Genomic DNA, 19,956 nt, shown 5'->3' with positions numbered 1-19,956 from the left:
AAAAAAACAAATGGTAAAAGTAATGATGAGAAGCAGGAAAGGAACTTTAATCAAAATAGTCATATTGAAAAGACAAGTGAGATCAAGTGTCTCAGCCCTGTCTTCAGGGTGTTGACATGAGCTTTAGATTTAAATAGAGAAAGAATTGGGGCAGGGGGCAAAGGTGTGCATAATTGAGCAGCCTTGGTCAAACTGATCTGGTTGTTCATTATCTTAGTTCTGGTTCTGTGTGAGGTTACTCTAGAGAAGTCCTTATTATCACTTGAGAAAACACTTCCCATTTGCTTTGCAGGGTATTTATTTTTCAGACCTGTGATCCTAGAAGTGGGTAATTCAGGTACCCTGAGATGACTGCTCCTGATGGGGAGGCAGTCTTATCATGGGGTGATCTGCCTGCCAGTTTCTTTGTTCTGGAAGGTGTAGGGCAATGACTGGAGACTTACAGGTGCTGCTCCAGAGGTCTGGAACAGGACATTGTGAAAGCTGGCAGTTGAATGTCCCTGTCAGGACTTCTTTAAAAAGGCAGCATCTTTAAGCCTCTGTTATATGTTTACCCATTTATATATCCTCTTTTCCCTCTTTCTTTGTCAGGGTGAAATAGGTGCATCATTATAAATATCTAAAAAGAAAGTAAATAAAGGCCCCTCTCCTGCTCCCTGCCTTGTTCATCATTTCATTCCTTCCTGGTAAATCCCTATTATTAGTTTCTTGGGTAATTTTGCAGAGGTGCTTTATCAGTAAGAGTGATTATGTTTTTTTGTACCACAGATTGAACCCAGGGGGCTCTTAACCACTGAATCACATCCCCAGCCCTTTCTATATTTTATTTTGAGACAGGGTCTTGCTTAAGTTGCTTAGGGTCTCACTAAGTTGCTAAGGTTGGCTTTGAACTTATGGTCCTCTGTCCTCAGCCTCTTGAGCCAGTGGGATCACAGGCATGCACAATGGTGCCCAGTGTGATTACGTATTTTGATTATCTATGTTTTTTACAAAGAATTTGCATATTGTACACAGTGTTCTGCATTGATTATTCCTGTTAATTTATCTCAGGGACATTTCCATCACAGTATATAGATGTATCACAAGGTATTATTGTCTGAAATATTTGCTATTCCAAATATTACTCCAGTACTTGAGATATCTGCAGATATTTCTAGGGCAAAGAAGAGGGGTAAATTCCCAGAAATGGAATCACTGAGTCCAGGCTAAATGCATTTGTATTTCTGATAAATTTTGCCAAATTAATGGCTCTAAATCTTTCTTTTCCCATGTCATCACCAACCAAAGGTAAGAAATTCTGATAAATGAAGAACATTCTTCCCATGTACTTACCAGTTTTAATATCTTATGAAGTTGAGTGCTGGGAGCCATTAGCCAAGTAGGTATGACAATTTCCTTGCCAGCGTACCCCATGTTGCAGTGATGTTGAATGTAGGTGACCTTGCTCAAGGACCAGGGCGGATTAGGGTGTTCCCGGTTTAGGATAATCGGGTTTAGGGCGTTCCAGGTTTAAGATTATTCCTGCTGGGAATAGGGCGTATCCTGCTGCCTGAGTTCCCCTTGAGTTCTCACGGGATTCAGACAGTATTTTTTGGGAGATAGAAGCCCAGTGGAGGTGGATTTGGGCAGAGAACGTGGATTTCCCCAGAACGTGATTGTAGAGTGCCAGTGTGAGTTCGGGAATAAAGAGTTGCTGTTTGAATCTACAAGGTGTGTGGTGGCTCGTGATTGTGTGCCCAGCCAGACTGCGGCATTTGTGCCCAGCCAGACTGCGGCAGTTGAGGGTACATTTGTATGTTTAAGGGCCATTGTATTTCTTTCTCTATGAACTGTTTATTATTATATTTTACCTGTTTTTCTATTGCTTTGTGGGCTTTTTCAACTTTTTTTTTTCTGATTTCTGGAAATATCCCAAATTTTCACTTTGCTCATTTGAGAGATTAACCCTTTGCTATGAAATCTTTATTTTTGCACATTTATACTGTGTTTATATTTTTCCTGCTAAGTCCATTTCATCTATGTTAAAATTCATAGTTCAGTATCATGAGTTTTGACAAAGGTATTTACTATATACTTGTTTTTTCAAATTTCCAAATGAATTTCCTTTATATCTGAAATCTCCTTAAAACTTTCCAGTCAAAACCTCAATGGAAAGCCATTGCTTTGATTGACATAAATGTGCATAATGTGTCCTGTGTCCTCCTGTGCAGGGAAACAGGGACTGAGCTGCAGGGCATGTGCAGGTCAAAATGCCGTTTGGCATGTACTTAATGAACTTGGGGAGTAAGGGGGAGACTGAACATTCCTGGGAAGGAAAGATGTGAGAAAGAATAAGGAGAAGGTGTTCTTAACAAAAACCATAATGAAGAGAACAGACTCACCTCTTTTCAAAAATCTCACTATGTTCCAATATTCTATCTTTTCTGCTTTCCAGCTCCTGAATTTCTTCTAGAAGCCCTCTTTTGTAGGTATTTTTAATCCTATAGCATGTGGAAAGATAAAAAGAACATAGCATATGAGCTTTACTTGCTTGAGCAACTCTTCCTTGCCCTCTTAGATGGCAGGCTGGGCATCCTCTAATGACTGGTGATACGAAGAAACATGGTATGACACCACATCAGCAGCCTCCATGTGCAACCAGGCTGTTTCCTAGCACCTGAAAAGCATTACCAGAGGGGCTCAGGGTAGTGTATGTTAGCAGCTGGCAGCCCCCAAACTTCTCACTTTCCATGAAGGCTGCAACTCTGTTGGATGCATGTCCAGGCTATAGAAGTACTATGACTATGGAGGGTAGATCTTTCCTGTGTTAGTCACACAGAGCACTGAAGATTCATAGGACTGAGACGTGACTACTTATACCCTTTTCTGCTGTGAAAACTGCTTGAGAATCTTGACGCTCAGGTTCTTATTCAGCTGTGTCCTTTTTCTGTACGTAAATCAAAGAACACTAGGGCTAGCTGTGCCGTTTTTAGCAATTATAATGGCAGACAGGAAGTCTCTGTAGTTACTGTAGCAGAGATCAATACATTTGATCTCAAATATACAGGTGACTCAAAGAGATGCTTTCCCTTTCTTTGCCAACTTGTTTGCAATGGGGCATTGTCAATAGTTGGGCATTCATCATTTATCCACTCATGGGTTCTTAAATATACTTCGTGAGTGATAATTAGATATCATCCTACTCCTCGTAAAGGAAAGGTGGCTGCTGACTTACACTGCCCAGCTCTGCCCTGCACCCCTCTGATAATGGTTCTAAGCTTCTAGAAAAACAGTGTCTGGGTGGCACACAGAGCTGCGCACGTTGCCTTCTCATAAAGATAAGGGACTTAGCTGGTGCAGTGACTTTTTGGGGGCTGAGGTAGAAGATTGTCAAAGATATCAGTAAAAGTTCCTCTGAGGAAGTGAGTGGAACTGGTGTCTAGAGGAGATGGAGCAAGTAACTAAGGGAGTGGGGAAGAATATTCCAGATAGAAGGAATATACCCGGAAGCCCAGCAGTGGCAAAGTGTAGCTAGAGGAGATGGAAGACATGGGCACAAAATAGGCCATCGATGGCCCTTATAAAGATTTGGCCTTGTGGGCTGGGATTGTGGCTCAGCAGTAGAGCACTTGCCTAGCATGCGCAGGGCCCTGGGTTCGATCCTCAGCACCACATAAAAATAAATGAATGGAATAAAGGTAATGTGTCCAACTATAACTAAAACAATAAAAAAGAAACAAACAAACAAAAAAAGATTTGGCCTTGTCCCTGAAAGGAAGCCCAGCAGAGGCATCTATCAGGAATAGCTCACGAGCTACTGTATCAGCCATGGTTGTCTTTACCTCCAACCAAGTCTCATGGGAAAGTGAAAGAGACTTTAGGATATCAGTAAAACTTGGTGGCTTATAAATTTTGGTCTGGCCAACATGGGAAAGGATGGGAAGAAAAAAGAGGACTGATGGATTCAGAGAAATTAGAGATCAATGGTCAAGTTTTGGTACAAAAAAGTTAAAAAATGTGATACCAGACTTAACAAGATAACATTATGCAAAAAATTAACAAACCTAAACGCTAATGTATACCTGAGGGAAAACGCTGTTTGCTGTGTATCTAAGAGGTGTGCTTCCATTTAAGGAATTTTCTAAGACACTTCTTAGAAAATGAAGCTATCATTCAACCCTCCCTCCAAAAACAATAATTTCCCTAATATTCTGATTCCAAAGCCTATGTCACTCTGCTCTCATTTTATTTTATCTTTTGTATTCCTTTCTGATCAAAGTAAAATAATGAATAAAATATAAACATACAGTTACTCTACCATGCTCCTCTCACAATTGCCCCTGAGGGCTTATCTATTATTAAGAGTTGCCTGGGAATTACTTATGGAAGCAAGGAAGGAAAAATATTTAACAAAATGTGGCTTAGGTTTTGGAAAAGAGATATAAGACCATATTAAAGTTCATGGTTATTCAGTGTGAAAGAGCTCTACTTATTAGATGTTTATCTAAGGACATTTTTGGCCATCACAACCTGAAGAAAGGACAATAACAACAAAGGAGAGCTTTTGTAAGGCAGTTAAAGTAGAGGCACAGAATATATTTGCTGTGTATCTAAAATGAGTGACTTTGGGTTATGGAAGGAAAATATGGACATCTTCTAATACCTTGGAATGGATTCTATCAAATGGGGTATATTTCATTTATTCTTTTCCACAGAATAATGAACCAAATTATAGGCTTTCTGCATGAAAAATAGATAGACAACACTATGTGGAATGAAATTTCTTAACACTTTATATATATATTATCTGAGTTAGAGTTCTATGTGATAAAGTGCTTTCATTTAATATGTAGATTTCTACATTAATATCAGATTTTTAAAGTGTATCATTTTATATGAAAAAGATGAGATCTGCCTATAAGAAACAAAATTGCCTTAAAATCTTCATACTGAAATGTCATTAACCAAGGAGAATTAAAGCTCATAGCACAAAGGAAGAGACTGAAAATCAAACACCCTACCCAGAGTCTAAGGTACTTTGTCCCAAGTCTCTGTCTATTCTCTAGGCTCACTTTCTTCCTTAAAAACAATTTATTGACCCTCGAAAATTTCCTACAGCACCCCACTGACCTCTTTCCTAAGAAGGGCATTGTTTTAAGTTTCAACCATCCAGCCCTTCTTTGAACTTCATGTTTTGTATGGCTCATATGAATATGTGCACACGTTAGTAAGTTTGTGTACCTTACCTTGTCTTAATCTGCCTATTATCAGTTTGTTTCAGTAGGCCAAATTACCAGCTTTCAGAGAAAAAGTCTGAATTTCTATATGCTGTACAGGAAGGACCTCTCAGATGATGGGTATCCCTCCGGCCACCACAATGTCTTCAGACTGCAGGAAGCTGCACCCCTGTGCAGCAGTTGGGAGACTATTCACAATGATAACTAGCATATATATAAGGCCTCTATAATTTGGTTCTTTATTCTGTGGAAAAGAATAATGGGACGATAGTTCTCTCAGCAGTTCCTGAGAAGCAGGGTCTGAAATCTCATCTCAAACAGAAAGAACAATGTCTGACCCACGTATTTTTTAGCCTTTCACTTTCAGCACAAGCGTCTTGCTTTTTCAAGTTCTCCCCATTGCACCACCTCCTCAGCAACCAGCTTTTCTTCTGTGACCTCTTGGGCTGGGCTCTAGATGGGGAGAGGTGTGTTTCAAGCACTTGTGCATTTCTTAATTGCTGAAAGAAATACTGCTCATTTTCAACAGTAATGATTCCTTTATCTCTCCACTGAAATTATATTTCATCTATATTACCAAATAAATAGGCATTTGTGGCCTTGACTAACAAGAAAACAACAACATAAAGACCACTGCTATTTCTGTTTCTTTAAGAAAATGTCTCCTCAATAATAATTCATAAGGATATATTTATAATGGCAATATTGCAATGTGTAGAATTTAATGGTTCTAAGAAGTTAAACATAGCTTCAAATGTTCCAAGATTCAAAAACTCATGTTTCAAGATTGACAGTGATATCCTTATTTTGTCTGTGTGTTTGTGTATGTGTGTGTGTATTTGAAGTTAATCAATACTTGATTCATCTAGCACCTAATGATAGCATCTAGCACCTAATCAATTACTTTGTTTACTTTGTTCCTCACCAATTATTTCTGGGAATCAAATTAAAAAGTTTTCAGATAGGATGCAGGTAAGGAGACAGGAAATACTGCATGTTTTCCAAAGTTAAATTTTAACTGGACATTAAAATTGCCCTGGGTCAAGTTCTTAACAGTAAGCTTTCTTTTCCCTGAAAAAGAAGACACTTCAGACTAAATAATTAACTAATGCTTATTTTAACTTGTGAGTCTTCTGCATATTCTAGTTCCATATACACTCTACCTCTCCAGCACTCTAGCTCTGCTTCCAGGAACACTTTGGTATTCCTGGAATACCAAATTTGATGAATTATACCTTTAGGTGATGAATTTTTAGCACCTAGATTGAAAGTGTCTGAATAATGGGAGATGATTTATTTGGGAGTTTTTTGTTTTTGTTTTTGTTTTTTTTTTTTTTTCCCCTGTGTGAGGATGAAACCCAGGGCTGAAGCATGAGAGGTAAGTGCTTATCCCAGCTCTGGGTAGTTTGTGGTTATTTATTTTGATACTGGGGATTGAACCCAGGGACACTTTACCATTGAACCATATCCCAGCCCTTTCAATTTTGAGATAGGGTCTTGCTAAGTTGCTTAGGACCTGTCTAAGTTGATGAGGGCTGGCCTGGAACTTGTGATCCTCCTGCCTCAAACTTTCAAGCCATTGGGATTACAGGCATGTGCCACCTTGTGATTATTTTTAATAAACAAGATCACAGATCTATTAATACAAAGAAAGGTCCATAAGTGTTCATTAAATTAGAAACTTTATCTCTTCACATGGCAAAGTTTATCAAAATGTTTATATTTCAAAAAAGGAATGAGACTTGGGCCATGGAGATATTCCAGGAATTGTAAATCCACAGATATTTGTTTTGTTCTCATCCCTGAAGACTTGTATTTACATTCAAGGGGTTAGGACCCACAATCTTTCCCTGTCATCTTTCAAGGAAAATTTGTTGACATTAAGGAGCAAAGTTTCCCTCCTCTCTCTCTCGAGGGGCTGGAGGATGGATGCCCCTCTCCAACACAAACTCCCAGATTCCTATTTTTGGCTTTCTCTCCATGGTATGAACTTGGTACTTTCAGGCTATTCCACCCATTCCTCACTGCATTACCCAGAAGGGTGAAAATCAGGGCCAGGAGAACTAATGTGGCTACCTACTGCTGTGGGTAAGTAATGAGTGTCCATTGCTGCCCCTGAAACTTCATGTCCACTTTCAGGATAATACCAATGTATCAGTACCTTTGCCCCATTCCCATAGCTAACTTTGGTTAATACCAATATGAAGGGAGTTCTTCAAATGTTTCTTAGACTCTCAGGCAAGATAATTCTTTTTGAAGGTGGAATGAATGAAGAGATCATATATGGACACACAGTGAGAGAAGAAGGGTGGGAAGGAGAGGAAAGCAAGGCAAGTAGAAGGGAGAGGGGAGAAGGAGAGAGGGAAGAAAACATGGTATATATTTTCTGGAAATGCTGGGAAAGATTCAGTTCTCCACTTTGGGCTCCACAAATAATTCTGTATTTCCTGATACATAGAGAAATTCAGGAAGAATTAAATGTTAAAAAACAAAATTAATATTATCCCATTCAGTATATGCCTCATTAATGAGTTTGAAATTTGTTTTAGAATTTTGTTGTTCATGTTACAGAATATGTGTAATAATTCATATTATAAACAAACTGCTTCTGATTTAAAGCTGTGTAATTCCATAAATCCTTTACCTTAATATTAGGGATTATATATAGTTTAAAGTGCCTTCCACCTCTGCCACCCCAGCCCTTAATGGACTTGGTTGAAATAAATTGAGAAACTCTAAACCAACATTTAAATATTTGGGGGAAACTATATTTGAGAGGGTTTTACTCCATTTTTTTTCAAAGTAAAGAATTTTTTTCCATTGAGTATTTACCTCTTACTATTATTTTTAGTTTTTAATCTGTGATCCTCTGATTTGGTTTTGACTCCAATAAATTAGATAAAATTGAAGTCACACTTCAAAAGAGAAAAGAAATGGGTCAGTGTTTGGAAAAAAATCGTGAGTGCGGTAATATCACCACAAATTTCATATTCCCTCCTGTGCACTTTCCTTCTATGTTTTTTCCCATTTAAATTGATTGCCAGTAAATCTCCAGTGGCAAGAAAGCAGAAGACAATTTCTTTCTTAAAAACCTTGTGACATTTCATATGCATAAAGGGATACTCAGTGTGGTTTGAAAGATATATACATAATTGAAAAAGGGTAGTTGAGCATGCCAATAAACTTTTTGGCTACTACTTCTTTTTTCAACTTACAATTTCCAGAAAAAATTTTGAATCAGGCAGGTAGTAGGGACTAACAAAAAACCCATCCAGAAGTGTGGACAACTCAGAACCATATTGATCTGCAAAGAAACAGAAATAAAGAATGATTAAAGAAGAATCTTTGCCTTTGTCAACACTGAGTGCCTGTACAGCTATCCATTTTCTCCCCTCCACCACAACTGTCAATGCCAGAAAAGATATGGAGGCAGTTGTAAGAAACTGAGAACTGCTAAATCAACACAGATGTGTAAAAACTAAAGATGGTATTAACAAATTTATTTCAATGTGTTCTAAAATCAAGCAATCAAATAAATATTTTGACCAAGTAGGTTTCTATTCCAGGTATGCGAGGATGGGTCAGTATTATCTTACTAAGCAATACAACTTTAACTGCTATGTTATATGTAAAACAATTTTGCCATTGTATTCCCTGAGAGAATTCACTCTTCCTTTTGCCTAGCACATTAAATGGTTGTTGACTGATTATGTTAGTTCAATTAGAGACTATGTGAGTTGAGACTCAGTAAGGCTCTCTCTATCTCTCTGTCCCTCGTTTGCCTTTGACTTGCCAAGGTTTTTTTTTTTTTTTTTCAACTGAGTACCTGCTGTTGCAAGTCTCAGTCTCTAATATTTGTCTCCTGATTTTTCTCAGTACTCTGTTATTCTCATGTGTTAGTTTCCTACCTTATGCTGTCCCAGAATTTGCCAAATGGACAGAAGGGGAAGCTGAGTGCCTGAGGTCTCCCAATCATCTGTCAGAACATCTTCAGGGTCTGTGGTTCTATCAGTTTTGGTATTTGCTATTTCTTGTGGATTTTTTTTCAATTTATATTTATTGTTATGTAGAGTTGCTCACAAAATCCTCTTAACACATTTGCAATATTCGTATTAATTTGGTTTAACCAAGAGAAAGACACCATGACAGGTTTACAGGAACAAGATTTTCATTGGCAGAGAAGACCTTCAGACCATATTGCCAGACGGACACCTATGGAAGGAGAGAGGCTAGGAGAAGGTAGAGAAGGAGAACCTGGGATTTTAGCAGTGTCAAGAAATGTTTAGTTAGCCTGATAGGGACAGAGTCACCAAGGAGACCCATCTTAGTATCCCCATGTCTCAGTCATTGCCTAGGAACATCCTGTGGGGATGCTGGCCTTGATATGAACATGGTGTGACTCCAGAGGGACAGGAGCTAGGGCCAGCAGTCAGGAATACTGACATTGATACACTGACCATTGGTAATGGTGTTTTCTCTTATTCTTTCTTAAGAGCCTTGTTTAGAGGGTCATCAATTTTATGAATCTTTTCAAAGCATCAAATCTGGTCTTTGTTGATTCTGCATTGGTTTCCTATTCATTGATCTCTTGTCTTTATTTCCTGTTTTTAGTTTTCTGAGGTTTGATTCTTTTTTTTTTTTTTGATCCAGGGATTGAGCTCAGGGGCACTCAACCACTGAGCCACATCCCCAGCCCTCTTTTGTATTTTATTAGAGACAGGGTCTCACTGAGTTGCTTAGCACCTCACTGTTGCTGAGGCTGGTTTTGAACTTGTGATCCTCCTTAGTCTCCTGAGCCACTAGGATTATAGGTATGCACCACCACACCTGGCTGGAGGTTTGATTCTTTTTTCTAGCTCTTGGAGTTGGAAGCTTAAGTTGATTTTTTTTTCAGGCTTTCTTTTAATATATGCATTTCATACTACAATTTTCCCTATTAGAAATGATTCAGCCAGATAATACCAGTTGATTACATATTTTTCTTTAAATAACTTCTTTTTGGTTCTTTGTCAAATGTATCTGTATTTTCTCCTTCAGTGTCTTTTAAAATTTGCATATTTTCCTTTTAAATTACTTTAATTATCATTTTCAGATGGCATTTTAATTTCTCATTCTTAATCTACTGTGCTATAATCTGACTTTTTAAAGAATCTTTATATCTTCAGTAGGGTAATTTTTCTTTTGTAAGAGTATATTGTACCTGGAAAAGTACAATATACTGTGAATGGCTTTATAATTACTTTTTGGGAGGAATTCAAGACATTTCCCCAAAACCCACATGAATTTTCATTTGATTGTATTGGTTTGGGATTCTTCAGCTGGGAGGAAGGTGTCTTTTTCTTATAAAGACTTACAGCCCAGGAACCAAACAGATGACAAATATTATTACTTTTTGTCTTTGAATTTTCTTGTCTCCTTTCAAGAAGGGGCAACACTTTGTGGCTCCTGAATTACTGTAGAGTCTCTCTTTTATAACCCCGATAGGCCCCCCAAACACTACATCCTATCCCAATGAGATTGTTGAAATAGAGTGTTCTGTCTCCCAGTCTTACATCAGTATTTAATACACCCTGGACAGTCAATGTCACCTCAAGTTTCTGCTCTGTTTTTGAGTCTGAGAAGGACTAGTCAGAGGATTGGATGAGTCATGAGGAATACCAAAAATCCTAAGAAAACAGGGCTAGGGCAGTATGGAATTGAGAAAGTAGAAATTCAAGCTTCGAGATCCAGTTCTCAATGGATTTGATTGTAAGTGATTCATTGTAACTTTTGCAAAATCAATTTTAGAAAAATGATAAAGGCAAAACCAAATTTTAATGATTTAGGTGAAAATATTCAGGTAAGAGAAGGAAATTAAAGGGATACAAATAGGAAAAGAAGAGCTCAAATTATCTCTGTTTGTTAATGGCAGGATTCTATATTTAGAAGATGCAAAAAACTCCACTAGAAGACTTCTAAAATTCTTCACCAAAGTAGGAGGGTACAAGATCAGCACTCAAATCAATTGTGTTCCTATACTCCAATAAAGAATCTCCTGAAAAAAGAAATTAGGAAAACTATCCCATTCACAATAGTCTCAAAAATATACTCTAACAAAGGAGGTAAAGGATATCTACAATGAAATGATAGAACTCTAAAGAAAGAAATTGAAGAAAACCTTAGAAGATGGAAAGACCTCCCATGTTCTTAGAGAGGCAGACCTAACATTGTCAAAATGTCCATACTACCACAAGTTCTATATAGATTCAGTGCAATTACCATCAAAATTCCAATGACATTATTCACAGAAATAGAAAAAGCAGTTCTGAAATTCATTGGGAAAAATAAGAGACCCAGAATAGCCAAATAATCATTATCAAAAAGAGCAAAGCTGAAGGCGTCACCATACCAGACCTCAAAATATACTGAAGAGTTATAATAAAAAAAAACAGCATGGTACTGGCACCAAAACATAAGAAGACCACTGGAATAGAATAGAAGAAACAGAGACAAACTCACATAAGTACAGTTATCTAATACTAAACAAAGAGAAATGTATGTTTACATTTTTAACAAATGGTCTTGGGAAAACTGGAAATCCATATGAAGAAGAATTAAATATGATCCCTATCTCTCACTCTGCATAAAACTCAACTCAAGGTGTATCAAAAATCTAGGAATTAGCTGGGCGTGGTGGCACATGCCTGCAATCCCAACTGCTCAGGAGGCTGAGACTGGAGGATCGCAAGTTCAAAGCCAGCCTTATGAAAAGCAAGGTGCTAAGCAACTCATTGAGACCCTGTCTCTAAATAAAATACAAAATAGGGCTGGGAATGTGGCTCAGTGGTCAAGTGCCCCTGAGTTCAATTCTCAGTACAAAAAAAAGAAAAAAAAATCTAGGAATTAGAACAGAAACCCTGCAATTACATGTTGGCACAGGAACCGATCTCCTTAACACAAGTCCTAAAGTACAAGAAATAAAATAAAAAAGTAATAAGTGGGATGGCATCAAATTAAAAAATTTCCACACAAGTGAAGGAAACAAGAGCATGAGAACATGGGAGAATATCTTTGCCACCTGCTTCTCAGATAAGGGTATTAAGAACCTGGATATACAAAGAACTCAAAAAACAAAAAAACAAAGCAAAACTAAACTAAACAGATACTTCTCAAAAGAAGAACCACAAATGGCAAACAAATTGTTCAACATCTCTAGCAATTAGAGAAATGCAAATTAAAACTACATTGAAATTTCATATTACTCCAGACAGAATGACAATTATCAAGAAGACAAATAATGAATGTTGGTGAGGATGTGGGGGGAAAGGTACACTCATATATTTTTGGTGGGACTTTAAATTAGAGCAATACTCTGGAAAATAGTAAGGATATTCCTCAAAAATTTAGGAATAGAACCACTATATGACCTAGTTATCCCACTCCTCAGTATATAACCAAAAGACTTAAAATCAGCCTGTTGTGACACAGCCACATCAATCTTTATAGCAGCACAATCCACAGTAGCCAAACTATGGAACCAGTCTAGGTGCCCTTCAACAGGTGAATGATGAACAAAATATGGTATATACACACACAATGGAATTTGCTCATCCATAAATAAGAATGAAATCATGGCATTTTCTGCTAAATAGATGGAACTGGAGACTATCATGCTAAGTGAAATAAGCCAGTCCCATAAAGTCAAAGGTTGAAAGTTTTTTTCTGATATGTGAAAACTAATCTTAAATAAAGGGTTGGTGGGGGAGGGGAAAGAAAGAGAGACAGTAAAAAAAAGGAGAGGCAATTTCATCAAAATAAAGATCAGTGGAGTAGACAAAGAGGGTGGAGAAAGGGGAAGGAGGAATGGGGGAAAAGAAAGAACAGTGGAATGAATCTAACCAAACTTTCATATGTACATATATGAATATAGAATAGTGAATCCCAGCATCAAGTATGTCCTCAAGACAGTAATTTTAAAAAATCTATATATAAATTACAGAAAGATCAGTGGAAAGAGGGAAGGGAACAGGAGAAGGGAGAGAGGAGAAGGGGGGAAGTTCTGTGGACTGAATTAAAGAAAATTATATTCTATGCATTTGTGATTATGTCAAAATGTATCATAATTTAAAAAACTAGAGCAAATATCCTTGAAATCATTATCCCAATCAAGAACATATCTACCATCCCCATAACTTCCCTTATGCTCCTGATTAAATGCCAGTTCTTGCCAAACCTATACAATTTGTTTCTTCTTTCTTCTTTCTCTTCTTTCTTCCTTCTCTTTCTTTTTATTTCTTTCTTGGGCTACTTTATTTCTCTCAAAATCATTATTTTGAGATTCATCAATGATGTTAGATGTGTCAATAATTTCTTCCTTTTTATCTCTGAATAATATTCTATGGTATGGTATGTGATTATTCATTCACCCACTTATGGACATATGGGTTGTTTCCAGTTTGTATCAAGTCACCTATAATTCCCATATCATGGAATTCTGTGATTCACTTTATAAGAATGTGGTCTAATCCCTATGCCTACAAGAGGCATAAACACAGTAGAATTTAAAAATATATAAAAAAGCATAACATTTTTAGAATATGCTCTGAAGTTTCATATAAGTAAAATAACAGCTTCCATGTAGGTTTAAAATATTTAGAAGTTTAGACTATGTATTCTATTTTGAGAACTGAAGAATGGCTATTCTAAATATTTTAAATAATAATAATTTCCTAATTCCATGCATGTGTTACCAAGTACAAATAATTTGAGCACATAGCATATTACATGAGAAATATAATTACAATATTAGCTATTTTAGATGATTCAGCCATTACTATCGCTTATATACACAAAAAAACACAAATTTGGGGAAAAGTGGTTGATTTGGATAGTTTAAAATAATAAGATTTTGGATATAATATTTTTTTATAAGTAATTCAGAATTTAGTTGAATCAGTAACTACTTCTCATTACACTTATTTTTATCTTTTTTTCCTAAATAATTTTGGAAGTTGTTAGCATCAGTTCACATTGTTAGTGAGGATCAATTTTCATGCAGAATATAAAGACACTCACAGTTGGTAGGACTAACCTGTCCTGTCATTTCAGCAGCAACAGAGAAGATGGGCCAGAAGAAAGAATAAACTGAGAAAAACAGCATCCAGCTTATTATGCTTCCCCAAATTGCCACATGACTAAACTGCAGAAAGAAGAGAACCACAGAGGCATGAGTTTTTCTGTTTAAAAGGGGGGAGGGTGGTAATCATATCAACTAACAAAATACATTTGTTCATCTCAGATGTTTTCATGAGAAAATATCAATAATCGTTCAATTACTTAAAATTTGGGGTTTTGTTTCTCACATTCTTTTCAGAATATTTTGCTGCAGAAACAAGGAACCACTGGTTAATGTCTCTTAAACAATGGTACCCCAGTTACCTAAGCCAAGTGACATTCTGTGTCTTCAGTGAAAACGGCCAACTCTCAGTCCATACAAGTGATGGGTGACTTATTGAGGCTATCTGCTTTTGTCTATTTTTAATACAGAGCTTTTCCAGTAAAGGTAAAATATTTGAACAGAAATCAGGAAGAGATCTTTTAAAAATGACCAAATCATTCTTGTTCTGTACAAGTAGCTCTGAGACAATGACAGACATTGTGACATTGACTGAATGATGCACATTAGCCTCATGGAGATAACTGGATGAAAGATCACTGCCAATGTCTGGGTCTGGGAACTTGTGCCAAATTCTATAATGGGCTCAAGTGCTCTCATCCTGTTAGGTAGTGCTTGTTGCTTAATTATGTTCAAACAACAAATGTAACAGTGGAAAAGACCAGTCTGCTGGTTCTCAGAGTGTTGGTTGCTATGTGTTTGTAAGTTATCTTCAAAATCAACTTTTCACATTCTTTTAAAAGGTAACCTATTAGTTAAATGATTCCTCTCTCTGGTTAAAGTAAACAGAACTGGTCTCCAGAAAGGGTCTTCCTGTGATCATAAAGATGATTAAAGATGATTTCCACATAAAGATGGTGGAAAAGAGGATCAGGCGAAAACTGGGAACTTTGAAACTTAAAAAACAGCAATGCAGGGGCTGGGGTTATGGCTCAGTGGTAGAGTGCTTGCCCAGCATGTGTGAGGCACTGGGTTTGATCCCGAGCACTGCATAAAGATAAATAAATAGAATGAAGGTATTGTATCCATCTACAACTAAAATAAGTAAATACATACATACAACAATGCATCTTCATAATGGTTCCCTTGTAATTGACACAATGCATTAGTTGTAATGATAGGCACTTCGGTATGGTTTAGTATGGGTTCCTGATGGGACGCGGGAGTGGTCACAAGCCACCATGTTGCTCTTGAGAGGCATTTTGCTACTTCTCTGCCCTGCTTAGTTCTTGCACCTAAATGTGACTTCCAGTATCCTCCTCTTCCCCAACAAGAAGCCCCAGAACACCTACTCCATCATCTCCACAGGGTAGGCAACCAATGCCTTCTCTTCTTTTTTTCTTTACCACACTCCTTCTTAACCTCAATGGGAGGTAGAGAGCAGGAACATGGGGCAACACAGGCGACAAGAAAGGCCCCCCTTTTTTGCTACTTTTGCTATGGACTTTAAATAAACAAGTAAACAAAGAAATATTTATGAATAAAAAAAGTGAGATTCAGTATGTACAGACATAAGTGATCCTAAACCTAGAAAACATTCTTTATTGGAGAGGATTTGACAATTAGAATGAGAAATAGAAAATAATTGTTTCTATATTTACATAATGGTAAGGTGGTATAATAACATGCATTTGTATGTTTTATGAGCTGCTAATGTAATATGTTTTTTCATAACCGAATGTCAAGATCCAGTTGGAAATACTGTTGTGGTCAGAACTCCAAANTATATGATAGAAGAATGCATTACAATTTTATTACATATATAGAGCATAATTTTTCATATCTATGGTTGTATACATAGCATGTTCACACCAATTTATGTCTTCATACATGTAATTTGGATAATAATGATCATCACATTCCACCATCATTAATTACCCCATGCCCCCTCCCTTCCCCTCCAATCCCTCTGCCCTATCTAGAGTTCGTCTATTCCTCCCATGTTCTCGCTCCCTATCCCACTATGAATTAGCTTTCTTATATCAAAGAAAACATTCAGCATTTGGTTTTTTGGGATTGGCTAACTTCACTTAGCATTATCTTCTTTAACTCCAACCATTTACCTGCAAATGCCAAGATTTTATTCTCTTTTATTGCTGAGTAATATTCCATTATGTATATATGCCACATTTTTTTTATCCATTCATCTATTGAAGGGCATCTAGGTTGGTTCCACAGCTATTGTGAATTGTGCTGCTATAAACATTGATGTGGTTGTGTCTCTGTAGTATGCTGTTTTTAAATCCTTTGGGTATAGACCGAGGAGAGGGACAGCTGGGTCAAATGGTGGTTCCATTCCTAATTTTCCAAGAAATCTCCATACTGCTTTTCATATTGACTGCACCAATTTGCAGTCCCACCAGCAATGTATGAGTGTACCCTTTTCCCCACATCCTCACCAACACTTATTGTTGTTTGATGCATAATAGCTGCCATTCTGACTGGAGTGAGAGGAAATCTTAGAGTGATTTTAATTTGCTTTCTCTAATTGCTAGCAATGATGAACATTTTTTCATGTATTTGTTAATTGATTGTACATCATCCTCTGAGAAGTGTCTGTTCAGGTCCTTGGCCCATTTATCGATTGGGTTATTTGTTTTTTTGGTGTTTAGCTTTTTGAGTTCTTTATATACCCTAGTGATTAGTGCTCTATCTGATGCGTGAGACATAAAGGATTGCTCCCAAGATATAGGCTCTTTATTCATCTCACAGATTGTTTCTTTTGTTGAGAAGAAGCTTTTTAGTTTGATTCCATCCCATTTATTAATTCTTGATTTTAATTCTTGTGCCACAGAAGTCTTATTAAGGAAATTGGGGCCTAATCCCACATGTTGGAGATTATGGCTTACTTTTTCTTCTCTTAGACGCAGGGTCTCTGGTTGATTCCTAAGTCCTTGATCCATTTTGAGTTTTGTGCATGGTGAGAGATAGGGGTTTAATTTCATTTTGTTGCATATGGATTTCCAGTTTTCCCAGCACCATTTTGTTGAAGAGGCTATCTTTTCTCCAATGCATGTTCTTGGCACCTTTGTCTAATATAAGATAATTGTAGTTTTGTGGGTTAGTCTCTGTGTCCTCTATTCTGTACCATTGGTTTATCAAGTCTGTTTTGGTGCCAATACCATGCTGTTTTTGTTACTATTCCTCTGTAGTATAGTTTAAAGTCTGGTATAGTGATGCCACCTGATTCACTCTTCCTGCTAAGGATTGCTTTAGCTATTCTGAGTCTCTTATTTTTTCCAGATGAATTTCATGATTGCTTTTCTTATTTATATGAGGAATGCCATTGAGATTTTGATAGGAATTGCATTAAATCTGTATAGTGCTTTTGGAAGTATGGTCATTTTGATAATATTAATTTGTCCTATAAAAGAGCAAGGTAAATCTTTCCATCTTCTAAGGTCTTCTTTGATTTCTTTAGGGTTCTGTAATTTTCTTTATATAGATCTTTTACCTCTTTCATTAAGTTGATACCCAAGTATTTTAATTTTTTTGAGGCTATTGAGAATGGGGTAGTTTTCCTCATTTCCCTTTCTGAGGATTTGTCACTGGTATACAGAAATGCCTTTGATTTATGGGTGTTGATTTATATATCCTGCTACTTTGCTGAATTCATTTACTAGTTCTAGGAATTTTCTGATGGAACTTTTAGGGTCTTCCAAGTATAGAATCATAGCCGATGGGTGAAATATTCTATATATGTCTGTTAGAACAGACACTTCACAGAAGAAGAAATACAATTGATCAACAAATATATGAAAAAGTGTTCAACATCTCTAGTAATTAGAGAGATGCAAATCAAATCTACTCTAAGATTTCATCTCATTCCAGTCAGAATGGCAATCATCAAGAATACAGGCAACAATAAATGTTGGCAAGGATGTGGGGGAAAAGGTACACTCATACATTGCTGATGGGAATGCAAATTGGTGCAACTGCTATGGAAAGTAGTATGGAGATTCCTCAGAAAACTTGGAATGGAACCACCATTTGACCCAGCTGTCCCACTCCTTGATATATACCCAGAAGACTTAAAGTCAGCATACTATAGTGATGCGGCCACATCAATGTTTACAGCAGCTCAATTCACAATAGCTAAGCTATGGAACCAACCTAGGTTTCCCTCAATAGATGAACGGTATGTACGTATAGGTACACAATAACAAGGAAAAAAAATGACATCCCAATAGAACTAAATACAACAACAAGCAGTTCATGGAAAGAAAAAAAAGGAATTGATTTATAATCACACAAATATGATTGCTCTCAAAGCAAAAACTGCAATAGGCTATCATTTTTGGATGAAAAAGTGTGATAAGATCACTGCCCATGGGACTCAGGGAAATTGATGTTCTTATTACTAAATTCGTGTACTCTTTGGGGGAATATTTGGTAATGTCTTTCAAAATTCATGCTACCATCTGATATAGCAATTAAGCTCTTAGAAATTTATCCTACAGATATACTTACTTCTGGCACATACGAATAGTCTTTGCAGTATTGTTCATAATGTCAAAGGACCAAAAATAACAGTAATGTCCACTAATAGCAGACTAGCTAAATTGATAAGGGCAAGTTACTCATACAAGCAACCCTAAAAGGATGATGTAAATATTTATGGGTTGATTTGAAATCAGCAAGGCATGCTATACAGTGGGAAAAATGAGACATTGAGAAGCATTCCCTACTTATAAAAAAAAGGAGGGAGGGAGGTAACATATATTTGTAATAAAGTTTATATTTCTAGAAATATATGTAAGCAACTGCTATAATAGTTTCTTCTTGGAAAAGACATTAGAGTGAGAGAATCTTAAAATTCATAGGATACTGCCTTATAACATTTGATAAAGTGATTTATTTGTTTTAATTTTAGATAAGTGATTTAATGCACAAGAGTAATCTTACCGTATAAATAAAATTTCCAAGAAATAAATAGTCTGTGGTGTAACCATGTCGCAAAATCATATCTGAAAAGTGAAAAGAATCGTGTTTTAATCTTTATAGAGTCTGTAATATAGATTTTGAATTTATTTTTACCAAAGAAACCCATAGTGGACCCCCCAAAATATTCATTGATTATTGGTCATATTTCTAAATTGCTTTAAATGACAAAAATTTTGCATCTATTATCTGTGATAATTGTGACTTTTTCTTACTTTTTAGTCTCTCCAAGGATATATCAAGCAACAGATGAAAAAACAAAGCATAAGGAGTATGTGACTGTTGTTGTAAACCTAGCTTTATTTGCATTAAACCATCTGACAGAACCCATAAATTAAAAGTACAAATATCCCATAAATGATGCTAGGTTATGAGAAACTGTAATAATTTTGTGATCATATTTTTAATACTATTTCCTTTTCTAAGGTTACTAAAATAACAAACAATAGACAATTTGAAATAATGATAGAATTTCCCAATTCTTTACAATTATTGCTATATCTGCTATAAAACTTTATGAAAGCCCCAGACTATCTCAAGATTAGGATACTCTCTTCAGATCTTCTTGACATGTTTTAAAATTCTCTAATACATATTTGTGGTCTTTGGTTCATTACATTTGATATGTAAATTTTCAAGTGCCAA

General features: G+C 36.5%; 2 protein-coding genes across 2 annotated transcripts in view; both read right to left on the bottom strand.

Annotated features, from left to right (window-relative positions):
• LOC125616298 (phospholipid-transporting ATPase IB-like) overlaps positions 1-14,440 on the bottom strand; it is a 21,293-nt gene extending 6,853 nt beyond the window's left edge. Inside the window, exons 1-3 of the mRNA XM_048801241.1 lie at positions 14,287-14,440; positions 8,432-8,520; positions 2,382-2,480 (exon numbers count right to left, since the gene is read on the bottom strand). Of these exons, the coding sequence (XP_048657198.1) occupies positions 2,382-2,480; positions 8,432-8,520; positions 14,287-14,355 (257 nt within the window). The 5' untranslated portion in view covers positions 14,356-14,440. The remainder of the gene's footprint in view (positions 1-2,381; positions 2,481-8,431; positions 8,521-14,286) is intronic.
• Positions 14,441-19,275: 4,835 nt separating this feature from the next.
• Positions 19,276-19,956, bottom strand: part of LOC107153256 (phospholipid-transporting ATPase IB) — a 97,665-nt gene continuing 96,984 nt past the window's right edge. The window contains exon 20 of the mRNA XM_048801240.1: positions 19,276-19,337. Within this exon, the coding sequence (XP_048657197.1) occupies positions 19,332-19,337 (6 nt within the window). The 3' untranslated portion in view covers positions 19,276-19,331. The remainder of the gene's footprint in view (positions 19,338-19,956) is intronic.

The sequence above is a fragment of the Marmota marmota genome, unplaced genomic scaffold (assembly GCF_001458135.2).
Source record: "Marmota marmota marmota unplaced genomic scaffold, marMar, whole genome shotgun sequence".
Classification (NCBI taxonomy): domain Eukaryota; kingdom Metazoa; phylum Chordata; class Mammalia; order Rodentia; family Sciuridae; genus Marmota; species Marmota marmota.
This window is presented reverse-complemented; position numbering and strand designations above follow the sequence as displayed.